At 34.7% G+C, this 12,231-nt stretch overlaps 1 protein-coding gene and 1 pseudogene across 2 annotated transcripts; both read left to right on the top strand.

Annotated features, from left to right (window-relative positions):
* LOC308497192 (olfactory receptor 4F15-like) lies at window positions 1-934 on the top strand (annotated as a pseudogene). Its single transcript has one exon. The product of its transcript is annotated as an olfactory receptor 4F15-like (transcript).
* A 9,559-nt stretch (window positions 935-10,493) lies between these two features.
* On the top strand, window positions 10,494-11,438 carry LOC308497202 (olfactory receptor 4F3/4F16/4F29-like; the record flags this gene model as incomplete). Its single annotated transcript, XM_081047563.1, has 1 exon — window positions 10,494-11,438. Exon 1 carries the CDS (start codon window positions 10,500-10,502, stop codon window positions 11,436-11,438), a length of 939 nt encoding a protein of 312 aa, XP_080903689.1. The 5' UTR covers window positions 10,494-10,499.
* Between the last annotated feature and the right edge of the window lie 793 nt (window positions 11,439-12,231).

The following is a 12,231-nucleotide window of genomic DNA, read 5'->3' as shown; positions in this document are numbered from 1 at the left end:
ATGGATGGAATGAATCACTCCACAATATCAGAGTTTGTGTTCCTGGGAGTTACCAATTCATGGGAGATTCAGCTTCTCCATTTTGTCTTCTCCTTTTTGTTGTACTTGGTAAGCATGATGGGAAGTCTTGTCATTGTGTTCACTGTAACCTTGGATGCTCGTGTGTACTCCTCCATGTATTTCTTCCTGGCTAACCTCGAAGTCACTGACATGTTTTTTTGCTGGATTACAGACGCTGAAATGATTTATGGTATTTTCAAGGTGCACAAAGCCATCTCCTTTTGCAGATATAGTACTCAGATCTCCTTCAGTCATGATGCTGGAGGCACTGAGATGGTGCTGCTCATTGCCATGGCTTTTGACAGATATGCGGCCATATGTCAGCCTCTCCAGTACCTGACCAATAAGAGCCCACGAATGTGTCTATACTTTTTAGTCACTTCCTGGGTCATTGGCTTTATGTGTTCATTGGCTCAGTTGATTTTTGGTAGATTTGCCTTTTGTGACCCCAGTGTACGGGACAGTTTTTATTGTGACCTTCCCTGGCTCCTTAGACTTGCCTGAATAAACACCCAAGAACTGGAGTTCATAGTTACTGTCAATAATGGGCTCATTTCTGTGGGATTCTTTGTCTTGCTGGTCATTACCTACATCTTCATTCTGTTCACTGTTTGGAAACACTCTTCAGGTGGTTCATTCAAGGCCCTCCCGACTTTGTCAGCTCATATCACGTTGGTGATTTTGTTCTTTGGGCTGCTGATGTTTTTCTATACATGGCCTTCTCCCATATCACACCTGGATAAACATCTTGCTATTTTTGATGCATTTATTACTTGGTTTCTGAATCTATTCATTTATATACTCAGGAACAAAGAGATGAAAGTGGTGACGAAGAGACTGCAGTCGTCTTCTGCATTACAGGAAGATTTCATAAATGAATTCGCTTTGAAGACATAGAACTACAGATTCTCCTTCATGCTGATTGCAGAGAAAACATGCAATTTCAGAAAAATACTCAAGACTTAGGCCATGTTATATGCCTAGAAACCTAATATCTATTAAATTATATTATCTGTTTCATCATTAAATTAGAAATGATGTTATTCTTTGACACTCTGCATGTCAAAGTGTGAAAACCCAAATCATATGTCCTTTGATTTGTCCTTGTACATGGTCTAAGAGAGTGCCATGTAATTGAGAAAATAATATTTTATCTTTTTCCTATATCAGATAGATTATTCTATTGATAGATGGAATATGCATTTATATTATATTTAATCTATTTACTACCTATCTTGATTTTAATTGTTTGCTTCTTGATCCCCCAGTTTTAACATGTTTTGCCTCCTTATTAGGCTCCTCTATCTGTCAGTATGGGAAATTGTTAATCCTATGTTAGAATTTTGAATTTAAAGCTGGAATGGATAACCACCACCATTTGTTCTAATCCCCTCGTTGCACATGCTAAAACCCAGGAATTGAGGGGTGACTGCAATTTGCCCAAAGGCACACAGCCAGAAATCACCAGAGAGGGCCAGGCACCAGAAACAATGCCTCTGTTTGCTAGGTCTATGCCCTTTCACTTTCAAATCAATATTGAATTTCAGTTTCTACTAACATTTCATCTTTCAACTTTTTCCTGTAGGTTTATTTAAAGAGAGAGCTTTATACCTCTCATTGTATTCCTTCTTCCTACTAAATTGTCATTAGCATTTAGCACTTCTTTATCATTTCTAAATCCTTTCCTAATTTTCACCACTACCATATATTTCCTTGTTCAGATCCTATCAAAGCAGAATTTTAAGCCATTGTGTTAATTATGAAAAAAAGTTTAATATTCATAATAGTATTTTTTTTTGTCTACAGTGGTGTTCAGAATAATCTTTGATTAAATGCTATTTTGTAAGTCTGAAGTTTCCCCCAAATACTTACAATTAATGTTATTCCTTTTTTTGTGTGTGGGAAATAATATGACTGATGAATTGTGCACTCTGCTTAAGTAAGTCACACTGAGAATGTTGTGTTTCTTCCACAAAAAAATTTAAAATATTTCAACAAATAAAAAATAAAATATTTATAAAATATGTGTACAGGTTTTCTTTTTCCAGAAATTGTGCAGCCTAAGTCTAGGTATTGTTCTAAGTGTTTTACGCTGAATTTTATGAAGCAGATACCCTCATTATCCCCATGTCATGGAGGAGGGATCTGAGGCACAAAGATATTAAATATCCTCAAAGTCTGTTAAGTAATAAGCTTGGACTCAAAGTCTTATAGTTTGGAACCAGAATCTGTTATCTAAACTCCTGCACTATAGTGGGTCCCTGGTAATAAATAATATTAGAATAACTCATTTACTTGAAAACAATTCTTATTTATGGGCCTACCCTACCAATGGGGACCCCATCACCCCCAAATGGAGGAGAAAATACAGCCTGGTTTATGAATAGTTATGCATGTTATGCTGCTACCAGCTGTAAATAAATGGTCATTACTTTAAACTCTACTCAGAGACTATCTTGAAGGATAATGGTAAAGGAAAACCCTGCTAATGGGAAGAATGTCAGGGGATATCTTTAGTTGTATACTTCCTTTGGAAGGAAAGATGGCTTTTGGCACAAATCTTGCTAATTTGTGGGTAGGCCTTCTCGGTTGTTTAGTTGTTCAGGGGCCAAGAATGAATAAGCTCAGAAAATCATTGGGGTTCTGGGGAAAGGTTTGTAGCTGGACTTCTCAGTAACGCACAGAAAATGACAACATTCATGCCCACATAAAAGCCCATTAGAAGTTATGCACTGTACAGGAACAAAATGACCTGTCCCTGTGGATATCAGTCAGCCTGTTTTCCCAGCTGTTCTAGAACTGCTTAATTGGCACTAAAAGTGGCCATAGCAACATAGTAGACATTTCTGCATAAAATCAACAACATTAATTTTCCCTCACTAAGGCTGAGCAGCCTGCCATACCTTCCGAGTGCCCAAGCCTGGATAACACCCTGTACAGTACCATGTCTCACACTGCTCTGAGAGAACTAGCTGTCTACCTCATCACAGGAACTAGAGATAAACCCTTGTTTTATGGAATGGGGAGATACTTATCTGTACAGGGACATTGATCTCTATCTCTAATCTCCCTTCATAGAGATAAATATTATATATATAAATACATCTTATAAATATATATTTTATATATAAATATAGTATAAATACTTTTAAATTATGTTATAAATATATACCAATTATATGTAAATGTATATATAGAAATATATATTACTATAAAGATATAAAATAAGCTATAAATATGTTTATAATATGTATGTAATATATTTATATAATGTACATTATTTATTTATTTATTTACAGAACGGCTTGTCTTTCCCATACACTGTGTTGCCAGCACTACCATTTATTGATTCATGGAATATCTTTACTGTCTTATCTGTTGCTGTTATGTTACATTCAACATTGCATCTTGACATAGTTTAATAGAAGTGAAGTGTGACCGGGAGCTTACACCCATGGCATTTACTGGACTTGTGCTCCAACACCCAGAAAAAACTGGCTTGATAGAGTAGTGGAATAGTATAGAGAATGCTCACCTTTTATACCAAATGGGAGGTGAACACCTTGCAAGTTTAGGATGCTGTCTATTTGATGAAGAGCATGTCTTAAACTAGTGGTCAACTATATATCTATGTTAAAGCTGGAATATATGAACCTAATGTGGAAAAAGTCACTCTAACAACAAGACCAAATAATTTGCTGGAGAAATATATGCTTCCTATTATTTTTGTGAATTTTGATTTAGCAGATTCAGAGGGCTAGTGCCCCAGTGAAAACTGTTTTCAAAGGGAACACAGCTGAGGGTGGTCTTTGACCACTCTGGGCTCCTCATATCATCACTGAACTAGCTGAGAGGAAAGGACATGACTCTGACATTTGTGGGATTGTGGGAACTGAGGCAAGGGTTCATAAGCTTTACACACACACACACACACACACACACACAAACACACACACACACGTCTGAAAGTTATAAATCAAGGTAACAAAATCTTGAGTACAGTATGTTCTATCCTTCTATGTTGGTAAATATATTTGATAATTATATACTATACATATCTATATCAAATCTGGAAAGCCAGGTTTGTAGACTTGGGGAAGTTCCCAAAGAAATATGAAAAAAAATTCCTGGGTTTTGGGGATCAGAACTGGATGTAGGAGGATGGGCATAAGCTCCAGGTGGACAGTCTCCTTGGTTCCTTGAAATTGGCACATAGTGGTGAAAGGCATATGACTGGGAGGGGATCAATTTAGGGTCTCCTGTAGGGTAGGGACTAGGGCAGGGGATTCCCTTATTTGGGTCTAAGGACAATACTGCTTGTTGGGTTGACAGATCTCAATTACCAGAGGTAAATTTGGCTCCTATTCCACAATAAGGACAAGAAGTATTAAGCCCAGAACTTGGGCTTTATTGGAGTGCCTGTTAGTACTCCAATGCCCAATAGTTTCCGTCAATGGAAAATCAGTAGCGTTGCATTAAACAAAGGGTCTTCTCAAAACTAATAACCTATCAGAATAGTTCTGTTCATCCCACTAGTAGAGTACCTTGACCAGCCTGAGTACTGATAGAAACTAAGATGAAATGAGAGAAATTCTGTTATCAAAATAGGCCTTATCATCAGCTATACAAATTGATTATGATAGCTATGTTTTATATTAATTATCTTCCGCCTTTTTTCTTTATGTAATTCATATGAAGCACACTGGTGGAAGTTAACATTTTGGGTTTCAATCACTCTGCAATGATATAATAGCTAATTATCCTTCTATAATGCTTGATTTCTTGTATCCTAATATTGTTTTTCCTGCCCTGTTTGTCTCTTGGATAAAAGACAAAAGTGGATGCAGAGAGAAAAGAATAGCTTCCATTTGCCCTTCCAGTTCCACTCAACCCTTTTCCAGCTGACTGTGTGCTTTTACTAAGTAAGCTCTTTTTCAGTTATCTAATTTGAATGAGCCATTTTTTTTTCCTGGCAGGATCCTGGCTGATAAATTATACAAAAGTAAAAGCCAAAATTCCTCGTTTTTTTCACCTAACAATCTACTGCCTGAAGTAGTTATTGAAAAAATTTTATATATACATATATAAACATATATATAAACATATATAAACATATACATAAACATATACATATATATAGAAACATATATATATATATACACATATATATGTATATACACATACATACCGGGGTGCCAAAAAAATGTATATGTATGACTTGTATTCATCTTTTGTTATCAGTATATATTGAGTATTACAATTTTAATACAGTTTTTTTCCTTTCTTAAAATGTGTATACATTTTTTGGCACCCTCTATATATTTATATGCACAGCAACATACTATTTTGCATGCTATTTTGCTATCCAGAATTTCATTCAACAGTGTGTTATGGTGGTCTTTAACTATATAGAGTTTGAACTTGCTTCTCAATGGCTTCAGAGAATTTGACTGTATGGATGTATCATAATTTCTTTAATTTATCATCAATATATATTTCAGTCATTTAATTCATTTTTAAGCTCTATTCACTGGAATGAAATTTTGCATAGCTAAATCTTTGTGCACATCCATAATTACTCAAAATACAGTTTTACAAAAATGAAGTCTTGTGTACATTTTTTTGACTATTTAAACTGTATTAAAATTATGCACATTGGCATTTTGGGAGATGATCAAGATGATTACAGTTAATTTTTTGAATTAATACTCACCAATTTTCAGAGATTAGTTCTAATGGGTAGCTACCAATATTTATAATATTTCTCACAAAATAGCATAAAGCTTTTAAACAAAGGTATTCCACTCTTGCTTCCCTCTTTCTCTCTGGTGTCTTATTATTAGTGTTTAGATACTTTCGTTTCTCTGGTCAAACCAAATAGTTCTCTAGGGGCAAAGTCCCTTGATCCAGAAGCTCTTTCTAAACTATCATGCTTTAGCAGTATCCTTTGGTCACTGTGCTCTTGACTGCAATTAGCTTCATTTCTTCTTATGGCAGGATTTTATATGACACTTTGTGTTGGAGAACACAGGAAAATCTTAGACTCCTGGAAGATGCTGTTCTCTTTATACAGGTAAAACGGAAAAATGGAAATAAATTTAACAATGCAAAGAGTGGCTTTAGTCCAGATATAATTTTGTCTTTGGAATTGCTATGAATATGAACCAGATCCTCAAGTGCTTGAGTGTTATCCTAAAGCAAAGTAGATATTTTCTAGGATAAGGAATTGAATAGTACAGAAGAATAATTGTGAAGTAGTTTATTGACATATTGGGAAAGGTTAACTGACATGGTTTTCAGTTAGACTCACATTATACCTGGAATAATGAATGTCAAAGATGTTAGAAAAAGTCAAATAGTTTTGTAATATTTTGGATTCAACGTAGAGTGCAATTAATCACTCTGTTTCCTGATGCTGATTAAATGAATGATTTCCACCCTTTGCCACTTGATAAACAGGCAAGAAAAATTGATGACATGTATATATGAAGTGTAATTGGATTTTTCTTTCTGTTGGTTTTCAAAAAAAATGGGTGTAAACTGATCATCTGTGAACAGGGAAGCAAATTTTATTAGGAACTTGTCAAATTTATAAAAGGGAAAGGAGTTCATAGACATCTGAACAGAAATAAAAGACATGGAGACCAAAAAATCCCAAGCTGAATAAAGATTTTCCAATGTAATGTCACTTTAAAATATGATGTGAAAAATTAAAAAAACAACAACCCACAAACAACGGGAGATTGAACTACTTTTCTTGGTCTCTTATGTAGTTTAGAATAAGAGTGTTTTGTATTAATTTTATCTCTAAGCAGTAAGTAGAATGAAGAAAGGTGACAAATGAGAATTTTTTTGGATGGAAGGGGGTCAGTGAGAAAGGGATTCTAATAGGTAATGCAAAAGGTATTGAGTTTGTTGAATTTTACAAACAGAAGACTAAGGGGTGACTTAATTTGTTGCATTCATGTATGCAAAAGGTTTTTTGAAAAGAACACAGAATTATTTATTTTTCCCACAGTTAGAAATAGTAAAAATAGAGGTCTTAAATTAGAGAAGGCAGGATTTTACTTGGGTATAGAGAAAGTTTTGTGACAATTTGAAAGATAAAATACAGAGAGTTTGAGATGAGGAAGATGTTAAACCAACAATATATTTAAGTTAAGGAGGACATTATATGGACAATAATTTAGATTAGTACCTTGTTCAAACCTAACAGCTGTCTGTAGATCCCTTTGAACTTGATGAGTATCATTTGACTGAGGTTACCAATATCTCCTTCATTTATAAAGGATCAAATGTTTGGGAATCTGTTTGGAGAAATAATCAATTCTATATGGATAAGGAAAAAAGATTAATCAAACAGAAGGCAAAAAATTAAACCTTGCTCTTGCATCATGGATATTTAATTAGTTAAAAAATTATGAATATAGTTAAATGTTCAAGAAAAGTTATTTAAAAAGCATAGCCAATCTATAAGAGAAGATGATTTCAGAACACCATTATTCAAGAGTTTTTCCATATGGGTAGATGATTTTTAGGTGAATAAACATCATATTCTGTGTTTCCACCTAGAAACCTCTCTATGACTTTTGCTCTGGACTGAGATTTGGGTCTTGACTGTCTCAAGTGACTTTAAAACTGTGGTGACCCAAACTTTTCAAGTTTCTGTATTCCCTGATATTTGAATGGATATATTCTCATGCTTTTAGTACATCTAGGTTCCATATTTATATCTCATTTTGATTTAAATTCACTTTTCCTAAAAATCCTGGTTTTTTCCTAGTTGGTAAGGAGTAGAGAGCCAAAGGCAAATTAATTCACAACTGTATGTGCATGCCTGATAAAGGCTTATTGAGAAACTCTCCCAAGAGTGTTGGCACTTAAAAGACTCCTGAAGATATAAAACTATAATTTGTTTACAATTATAGAATTTCTGAAGTGTATAATGCAAACCATGCCTCATAAAACTACCTTTTATTTAATAAGGTAAACTTTATTCTTCCTTTCTTTGTCATTATACACATATTTTCCTAATTTCTTCATTCTTTTTAGGTTTTCCTTTTAATCTCATTTATTTCTTCTTTTTCCTTAATTCTTTTCCACTTTTATAATCCCCTATTTTCTATTTTTCTCTGTTGTTTAGGAACTGTGCAATCTCTTTACCCATCTTCCTTAATTATATAATTACGCGTATTTCCACGTATTTTTAATTATACAAATACATCCTCTTCTATTTTTTAGCATATATTTATTTCCTGAAATATTTACATATCCTTATTATGTACCTGGTGTGATTCTAAGTTTTAGGATACACTGGATATTAAGTCAGATATATTCCTTAACTTTATGGGCATTGCAGTCACATGGGGAGCGAGAACAGAAAAACAAAAAAAATCAATGAATTACATTTGTAGTAAGTACTACAAAGAAATAGTGTTTTTTAAGAGCCAATGTATATAATTTACACAGGATGGTTTTTATTTTGATCACTTAAAGACTATGAATGTAATAATCTATTATTACGTAGAAGGAGCTAATCATAACCTGTTATTGAAATGTCTTTTAGATATGGGATTTTGATGCTCTCTGCTTACCAATACCATTTTCTTTTCTTTTTTATTCATTTTTCTCATGTGATAAGCACTGTTATGAACAAGTGAAAGAAAGGGAAGTAAAATGAACATTTACTGAATATTTACATATTAATCCAGACATACAAAATACATGATTACAAAACTTTAATTTTTTATTCCTACTACTTACTCTGCAAAGTTAGTATTATTAATTTCAATTTTATAGATAACTGAGGTTCAAGAAGTCAAGTAACTTGCCCAATGCCATCTTGTTAGTGGTTCAATCATAATATAGATCTTGGTTTTCTGAATCCAAAGACCATATTTTTTCCTCTGTGCTATGGTTTCTTTTCTAAATAAAGCTAAAATTACAAGTTAATGTGATAAATACTTCCACAGAAGTTTGAACAAAATGCTTTTCACTACACCATGATGCCCTGCATAGTTTTGAGCTTTTCAGATCATGTGTTAGGGGTGTGCTTCTCAAATGATCTTTTGTGAAAACCAGTTTTTTCTCCCCAATCCTTCATGGACTGATACGTTAGTAAATACAAAATCGTAACTTGGATTTTGCTGTGATATAAATTGCTGGAGAAGTTTCCAAACACTTTCAATTTCTGCACCTAACATGATTCAAACTGGTAACAGAAAATTCATGGACCCCTACATCTGTGTGGGCCACTTTTTCATTGCTTCAGGGAACCCAAATATGAATAAGTCTGCCTTCAAGAAGCTTACAGTCTGGTTGGTGAGTTAAACCTATACTCATAGACACAGACAACCATTTTGTGGTTACCAGAGTGTAAGGGGGGAGGGGTAGAAGAGGGTAAAGGGGGTTAAATATATGGTGATAGAAGGAGAACTGACTCTGGGTGATAAACACACAATGTGATATATAGATGATGTATTATAGAAATGTACACTTGAAACCTACATAATTTTACTAATCCGTGTCACCCCAATAAATTTTAATAAAGAGAAAAAATTGGAAAAAAAAACTGCACTCAGTTTACTAAAATACAAGAGATAGTAAAATAAATGCTGGTAATATAAAGCCAGACCTCACAGATACAGTTCAAAGTTAACAAAACTTGAAGATAAATATATTCCAGAGGTAGGGAGTCAGAAGGAAGGTTCCATTTGCCAGAATAAAGCTTGTGGTCTTGCAAGTGGATGGAATAGTTAAGAACTGGTCAAGAGTTTCATGTGACTGAAGCCAGGCTATATTAGTCTTGAACCAAAAATCAAAAGAATTTGGGGTTGAATTCCTATTACCCACGTTGACCAATCCTGTATCTCATGAAAAACATCATAGTATCTACCCTGGGAGGAAGTAGATGGGTATTAAATGCAGAGAAAACCAGGTGCTTATACCAGTAACGATAAATACCATAATAATAAAACAAGACTTCATAGATGTGGTAAACATTTAAGTAATATTTAAGATGAATATGTCATCAGAGGTAGGGACTGGGGAGGAGAAGGGTTTGTCTGTCAGATGAAGCTTTATAGGTTTGCAAGGATTGCAGTAGTGATTAGTTCTATGTGACTGGGGCCAGATATTCGTTTTGCAGCAAAAATCAAAAGGTTTGAAGTTGAGTTCCTGTTACTCATGTTGACATTTTGTGTCTCATGAGTAATATCATGGGATTAACTCTGGGAAGAAACAGAGGGTATTAAATGCAGAGACAACTTTGTGGTAGAGAACAGCTCCATATGAAAGTTATCAATTTTTCTGTGACATTTCAGAGGCCCTGAGCATATCAAGTCAGTTTAGAGAAAGACTTCCATAACTTTGATCTCTCTCCTAACTTGTTATATAATTATCATAATTTACTTTCTCAGGTTGCAAAGTTGACAAAGCCAATGGATGGAGCGAATCACTCTGCAGTGTCAGAGTTTGTGTTCCTGGGACTCACTGATTCCTGGGAGATCCAATTACTCCTCTTTGTGGTCTCCTCTACATTTTATGTGGCAAGCATGATGGGAAACTCCCTCATTATGCTTACGGTGACTTCTGACCCTCACTTACACTCTCCCATGTACTTTTTGTTGGCCAATCTCTCCTTCGTTGACCTGGGAGTTTCTTCTGTCACTTCCCCCAAGATGATTTATGACCTTTTCAGAAAACGTAAAGTCATCTCCTTTAGGGGTTGTATCACTCAAATCTTCTTCATCCATGTCATTGGTGGTGTGGAGATGGTGCTGCTTATCGCCATGGCCTTTGATAGATATGTTGCCATATGTAAGCCTCTCCGCTACCTGACCATCATGAGCCCAAGGATGTGCATCTTCTTTTTAGTGGCTGCCTGGATGACTGGCCTCATTCACTCTATGGTTCAACTGGCTTTTGTGATAAACTTACCCTTTTGTGGTCCTAATGTGTTGGACAGCTTTTATTGTGATCTTCCTCGGTTCATCAAACTTGCTTGCACAGACACCCACCGACTCGAGTTCATGGTCACAGCCAACAGTGGATTCATCTCTGTTGGCTCCTTCTTAATACTGATAATTTCCTATATCATCATCATTCTCACTGTTCAGAAATACTCTTCAGATGGTTCATCCAAGGCTCTGTCCACACTGTCAGCTCACATCACTGTGGTAGTCCTCTTCTTTGGTCCTTTGATATTTGTCTATGTGTGGCCATCTCCCTCCACACACTTGGACAAGTTTCTGACAATCTTTGATGCAGTTCTCACTCCTTTCCTGAATGCCATCATTTACACATTCAGGAATCAAGAAATGAAAGTGGCAATGAGGAGAGTATGTGGACAGCTAGTGAATTGCAGGAAGATCTCTTAAGTGATGGCTGTATTGTGAAGAGCCCTCATTGATTAATGATGTTCATTATTGATGGTCAAACTCAGAGAGAAGCTCTTATTTGATTATACACACTGATTTGATTATACACACTGATACTGAATCCATTTTGTCTCTCACTCACAAGGGAGGGACATTCAATTTTGAAATGAGAGAGTTACATATAAAGTATTTGTAAACCAGAGATTATAGTAATCTTGAGCCTAAATTACTAAGGAATAATATTTATATGAAGTAATTTTTAGGAACACATAAAAGGGCAGGCTTTTTTAAGGCCATCAGAATGCTGATCAGTGTCTTCTAATCCATCCTAATTCAGTACAACTTAATCTTAAATTGGCTATATCTGCAAACACCCTATTTCCAAATATGGTCATATTCATAGGTATTGGGCATTAGGATTTGAACATATTTACTTGTTGGGCACAAATCAACCCATAACAGTAGTGTAGAGAACAAGGGTGGTTGTAGCATAGCTACCTATTAATCGGAGTGAAAATATATTTAAAATAAACAGAAGGCTCTTTAGCTCTTTTATAGGCAATTAACTATATTTTTAAAATAATGGAGAATATAATGTCAGCATAAGACACAAAAGGTTATTTTTGTAAGCTAAAAAAATCTCTGCTAATTTAGAAGATTACACAGAAGGTAAAGAATAATATTTACTACCATTAATCAAAAGGAGAATAATTACACCAAGATAAATTTGTGATGTCATTCTAACAGAGAGAAACCCTCGTTCAGTATTTTTTTTTTAATTAAAATTTATTGG

The sequence above is a fragment of the Rhinolophus hipposideros genome, assembly GCF_964194185.1.
Source record: "Rhinolophus hipposideros genome assembly, chromosome: 5".
In the NCBI taxonomy this organism is placed as follows: Eukaryota; Metazoa; Chordata; class Mammalia; order Chiroptera; family Rhinolophidae; genus Rhinolophus; species Rhinolophus hipposideros.
The sequence above is the reverse complement of the archived record's forward strand: the minus strand, read 5'-3'. Positions and strand labels throughout refer to the sequence as shown.